The sequence below is a fragment of the Chelonoidis abingdonii genome, chromosome 9 (assembly GCF_003597395.2).
Source record: "Chelonoidis abingdonii isolate Lonesome George chromosome 9, CheloAbing_2.0, whole genome shotgun sequence".
In the NCBI taxonomy this organism is placed as follows: Eukaryota; Metazoa; Chordata; order Testudines; family Testudinidae; genus Chelonoidis; species Chelonoidis abingdonii.
In genome coordinates this window covers 6,013,425-6,019,325 of record NC_133777.1, presented here as the reverse complement: position 1 = coordinate 6,019,325, position 5,901 = coordinate 6,013,425, and the positions used below count along the sequence as shown (strand labels likewise).

At 49.7% G+C, this 5,901-nt stretch overlaps 1 protein-coding gene across 1 annotated transcript; it reads left to right on the top strand.

The window, feature by feature from the left end:
• Positions 1-3,991: 3,991 nt before the first annotated feature.
• LOC116814809 (melanin-concentrating hormone receptor 1-like) lies at positions 3,992-5,345 on the top strand. The gene has a single exon (XM_032762694.2). It carries the CDS (start codon positions 3,992-3,994, stop codon positions 5,057-5,059), a length of 1,068 nt encoding a protein of 355 aa, XP_032618585.2. The 3' UTR covers positions 5,060-5,345.
• Positions 5,346-5,901: the final 556 nt, after the last annotated feature.

The following is a 5,901-nucleotide window of genomic DNA, read 5'->3' as shown; positions in this document are numbered from 1 at the left end:
ATATGCCCACACATACACACACACACACTTTCTCTCTCTCTCTCTCTGCAACATAAAATATGCCCACACATACACACACACACACACACTTTCTCTCTCTCTCTCTCTGCAACATAAAATATGCCCACACACACTTTCTCTCTCTCTTTCTCTCTGCAACATAAAATATGCCTGCACTGCGCATACCATCCATCCTTCAGAGGCCAGGCACAATGGGCCCTGCTTTAATGACTCTGGAAGGTCGGAGGTTTCTGTACGTTTTCCACTTTGTGCCCTAACTGCAAAGCTGTTGTGATGCCAAGTTTGCTTGCGTTGGATTGACGTCAGCCTTGTCTGGGGGTGGAGGTGTTCCATACCTGTGACAGCTTGGGCTTAAACATTTAGAGTCTGAGCCAACACCCATTGATGTCAGTGGAAAGTTTCCCATTGACCCGCATGAGCGTTGGGTTGGACCCTTGGTGAGAATGTGTACGTACCATTGGACTATGCAAGAGGCCCTAGGGTTGCCAACGCTCCAAGCGTGTCCTGGAGTCTCCAGGAAGTAAAGCAGTGGTTCCCAAACTGGGGGGGGCCTGCCTCCCTTGGGTGGGAGGGGGCACACAGGAACGTTTGGGGGAGTGTGGAAGGTCCTAGGCCAGCCCCTACGGGGGGGGGGTAGGAGCAGGGAGGCAGCGCCACTGAGCACTGCTCTGCCCCCAACTCTGGTCTGGCCCTGGCCTCAGTTCCCAGCTGCAACTGTGCTCCCACCCCCAACCTCTGGCTCCCAACCTGGCCGGGGCTCGGCACCTGGCTGCAGCCCTGGCTGCCAGTCCCGACCATGGCCCAGCCACGAACTGCAGCCAGTGGGAGCTTCAGGTGGCGGTGCCCCCAGACAGGGGCAGTGCACGGAGCCTTTTGCTCCCGCCCAGGGACATGCCAGCCTCTTCTGTGAACAGTGCAGGGCCAGGGCAGGCAGGGCGCCTGCCTTAGCCCTATTGCGGTACCAACCAGGAGCCCCCCGAGGTAAGTGCCACCCAGATGGCGCCCACAACCCTCATCCTCTCCCACACCCCAACACCCTGCCACAGGCTTAACCAGGAGCCCCCTCCAACACGCCAAAACCCTCGACCCCAGCCCAGAGGCCACACCCCAACGCCCTGCCCCAGGCTTAGCCCAGAGCCCTCCTCCCACACTCCAAACCCCTCGGCCCCAGCCTACAGCCAGCAGCTCCTCCTGAACCCCAAGCCCCTGCCCCAGCCCGGTGAAAGTGAGTGAAGGAAGAGCTTCACCCATTTCACAGACTTAACAGCTTCAGGGGCTTTTCTTGGGTCTGGTTCACCATCTCAGAACACTCTCCGATATACATATAAGGACTGGGCAGCAGGACTCCTGGGTTCTGCATCTGGCTCTGGAACTGACTTGCAGTGTCCTCTAGGCCCATGTTTTTCAAAGTGGCCCTTAATTTGGGAGTGTCTCAGGGGATGGGGACTCAGCTTTGGAGACCTAGGGTAGAATTCAAAGAGTGCCACTTTTGAAGAGTTGGCCCTTAGCCTCCCTGTGCTTGTTTCAGAACTGAAGTGCTGCAGTGTAAACACGTGTGACAGTGATGGATGGGGTTCTCCCATTGCGGCAGTTAATCCACCGCCCCTAGGTTGATGGACGAAGTCTGTCTGCACTGTACTGTCTCCACCCAGGATTAGGTTATACATGTGTCAGGTGTGGATTTTTCATGCCCCTGCCACACATCACAAGGCCAATGTAAATTTCCATTGTCGCTCAGCCTGAACTGTACTTTAACGGGACGGTACCAACATGGGGTACCCTTCTTCTCCCTGCCAGGCAGCTAATGTGTAAAAGACCCTTTAAAAGCAAAGTGCTGTAGCCAGTTGATTTCCCCATCCCCAAGCACTGAACAAATCCATGCATTAGTGATTTTTTTTTCATGGCACAATTCAGGGTTAGAAAGCTGCTGTTTATTGGCAGGAGGGCTTCGAACCACAGCAAGCAGGAGTTGCCCCTGAAAGCTTTGGGGTGCAGAGGGAGATGGTGTGCCTGTGGGAGAAGGATCACCTGGCATTAGAATGCTAGCTGTGCACTCCTACCGGTGTGGGCCCCAGGCGTTCAGTGAAGGAGGCAGCGTCATGTTTTTAGTTGCTGCAGACTAAAGGGGACTGCTTCAGGATGACCCTGTATTTTGGGCCTAATCCCAAAACCATTGAAATGCCATTCACTTTATTGGGCTTTGGATCAGGCCTGTTAAAGTGCATCACGTCAGTCAGAACGGCCCTTGTGTTGTTTTTTTTTATGACCTCTTGGTGGCAGTAGAGTGGGACATCTTAATCCCTAGGCCCAAAACACACAACACTGTAACACCTTTCTGTGCACACAGGACGTAGGCTTGACATGCACTGACCCAGTCGTCGCATGGGTATTAGAAGCTTGTCATCTGAGTGCACAGGGGTTAGTGCTTGCTTGAACATTTGGCCCCAGATATGCTGTGCAGGTTGGCTAATAAAACAGGCAGGTTCGTAAACTCACCCCTTTCCTGCTTCTTAGGTTTATCGTCATCAAAGCTCTGCAATGACCCTGAGCTTCTGTTTCCTTTGTTCAACTCCCCTTCCTTATTGTCTTCTGTGAACATCACCTGCCCAATTAGCAAAGCCATATGTAAATGAGGGCTATACTTGACTTATGAAGGAAAATACAGTTTGTTTCTTCTAGTAAAAAATAAATCAAAACCCAGCAGAGTACTTCATGGCCATTCTTACACTAACCTCCTGCGCCTCACAAGGAAAAGCAGCTATGGTTTTGTTTTGTTTTGCTCTTTAGCCATTGTGAAGTGACAATGGTCTCAGATGGAGGATAATTGCTGGCTGATTAAACACGGATGCTGTGAAAGGCATTAAATGATGACACTGCAGTTTTCTTGAGCTGCTAATTAGCCAGGACCAAAAGAACCCAGCTTTACAGCCCAATCCAGCTCCTAGCAATGGCAGTTGAGTCTGGCCTTTGGGCACAAAGATATCATGCACCTTTGGAATAACCAGCGATTGATTAGCATGAGTCAGGCTGATAAGCAGGAAGTGTCACCTGCATAGAGCACACGAGGCTGGAAGTTGGTTTGCGCTAACAGATGCGGCATTTTATTTTTAATTAACTTGACATTTTGGCTCTTGTCAAAAGTTCATTTTTCAAAGGCGACGTCTCATTGACGTGCCCAATTAGCCCTGTGTCTGCAGGCTACGAAGTCACTTTGCGTTTGCTGTGCTAAGCCAGAGAAGGCTGGCTGTGCCTTCGCGTGGCCAACAAGTAGTGTGTGGCATGGGGGGATGAATGAAAGCCCATCCATTACGGTTACTACTGCTGCTGCTGCCTGCCAGCAGAAATCGGGACAGGAGGAACAATTTAAGGCTAGACGGGTGAGGAGTTGACCTTGAATATTCCTCTCCCTCGAGAACATCCTTGAAAGCTTTATCTTGGAGGCTCATGGCGTGATACTGAAACTTCACCAACAGCCCTCATAGACTTTGGCACTTCTACGCCAGGGCAGAGGTATTTCCAAAGTGCTTTCACAGTTAGTATCTTAGGGAGCTGGGCAGATGATCATCACGGGGTGGCAGGGGAAGGGCAGGAGAGCTGCCTTGCAGTGACCTTTGAAAAGGTCCATTTTCCAGGTAGGTGACAGGAAGAACAATTTTTCTCATGCAATTGCCAACAGGGCCTGCTTCCCAAAGGGCTGGAAATACCCTAAAATAATAGTATCTGATGCTTCTGGGCCTGCTATACCATACAGCTAAGAAATAATAATGTTAAATGCTACCTAAACATTTTCCAGCCGCAAAGCAGGTTTGGTTTGATTCTCGGGGAGAAGCTGAGGTTGGTTATTTATTCTATTATTTTTATTTAGCTAGTTAATTCCCAGTAATGTATGTCTATCGGGACGGGTGAGGGCAGATCCACAGAGGAATGGCTCACAACCCTTCCGCCTTCTACCTGTGAGGCGTATGTCCAGATGATACGTTGTTCTTTTTTCTCTGCAGGCACCAAGGAAACAGAAGACCACAGTAGCATCGTCCTCCCTGTCATTTTTGGCATCATTTGCCTGGTGGGCACTGTAGGCAACAGCATTGTGATCTACACCATCACCAAAAGACCCAAGAGAAACCATAACACTGCAGACGTCTTCATCGTGAGCCTCTCCATCACAGACCTCCTGTTCCTGCTGGGCATGCCCTTGCTTATCCATCAGCTCCTAGGGAATGGGGTCTGGCTTTTCGGGGCTGCCATGTGCACCATCATCACTGCTTTAGATGCTAACAGCCAGTTCGCCAGCACGTACATCCTCACGGCAATGGCCATTGACCGCTACCTGGCCACAGTACACCCCATCCGCTCTGCCTACATGCGCACCCCCTGCACAGCCGCCCTGGTGATCTTGCTGCTCTACCTGCTGTCTCTCCTAAGCATTGTGCCAGTGTTCATGTACACCCAGCCCATTGCTCTGCCTGGCAGCAAAGCTGGGTGTGGCATCATCCTACCCAACCTCTCGGTTGATATTTATTGGTACACGCTGTACCAGTTCTTCCTGGCATTTGTCATCCCGCTCTCGGTCATCTGCATTGTGTACCTGAAGATACAGAAGCACATTTCATGCAGGGTGCTGCCACTGCCCCAGAGAAACTTTCGAGCCAGGACTAAGAAGATCATGCAGATGGCAATAACCATCTGCTCTGCCTTTTTTATCTGCTGGGCGCCCTATTATATCCTGCAGTTGGTCCATCTCAAGATCACCCAGCCCTCCATTATGTTCCTCTATGCCTACAACGTAGCTATCAGCTTGGGTTACGCAAGCAGCTGCATCAACCCATTCATATACATTGTGTTGAGTGACACTTTCCAAAAGAACCTGGTGAAGGCAATCTGCCCAGGACAGCAGGCCAGAAGAGGTGACAGACAGACCACTGGGAAAGTCAGTCCCTCTGTGAAAATAAGTCCTGGGGCAAATCAGGAGACCTATATTAGCATGACATATGCTCATAATATAGACAACTGTATCGCACTCTCTGTCATGGTTCCTTAGAGGTAACCTGCATGACTTAGCTGAGTGATGGCTAGGTGGTACAAATAGGTGTAAAAACTTTTTGAGGCTGTAGACAAAAGGAAGGCGTTAGCCTTGTCTCAAGGCACACAGCCAGGAGTAATGGGGTGAACTGGAGGAGAACATCATTTAGGCTGACTATAAAGAATTCCTTACAGCAAGACCTACTCCAGAGTGGGATGATAATTGTGTAAGAGATGTACTGGAAACCCCATTGCTTGAGTCACTGCCATTAAAACCTGCCTTGACAAGTGTCCTGGCTGAGACAATGGCTGAAGGTTCTGTTGCTACAGTGCTGTAGAGCTGAAGAGTATTGAACAGCCACCTGGCTTTGGGAAAAGTGTATTTTTTTAATGCTGCTCCCACTGGTGGCAGGCTGGACATGCTGGTTTCTGACTGGTTTGAGCTATGAGTATTTTTAATCTTGTGGGTGGTTCACAATTGGCAATCCTGCACATTGACTTTCTGCATGACATCAGTCTGTAAGCTTAGGGTTACAGCCACAGTTGATGGTAGTAAGGTGACCAGCCCATTGGGTCAGATCTAATAAAACCACTGGTGTTGTTCGAACTCACTGAGGAAGGAGCAGAACGAAATGGCTTTAGGTATCTATTATAGTACAGTGACCTCCTTCTTATAACAAGACATCTTCAATATTTAGTAAATTTGTACTAGTTGCAGAGATGAAATCTCAATAGATTTCCCACAAACTGTAACTATCTTGTTAAATATAATGTTTGTGTGTCTAGGACTCTGTTCTGTCGCTCTCTGGGCATTAGGGTGTGGTCTCTTCTCTTCCTTATCCTCATTATTTTAGCAGAACA

Excerpts from the sequence above, each read along its gene's own strand:
- LOC116814809 (XM_032762694.2), top strand. The coding sequence starts at position 3,992 with ATGATACGTTGTTCTTTTTTCTCTGCAGGCACCAAGGAAACAGAAGAC.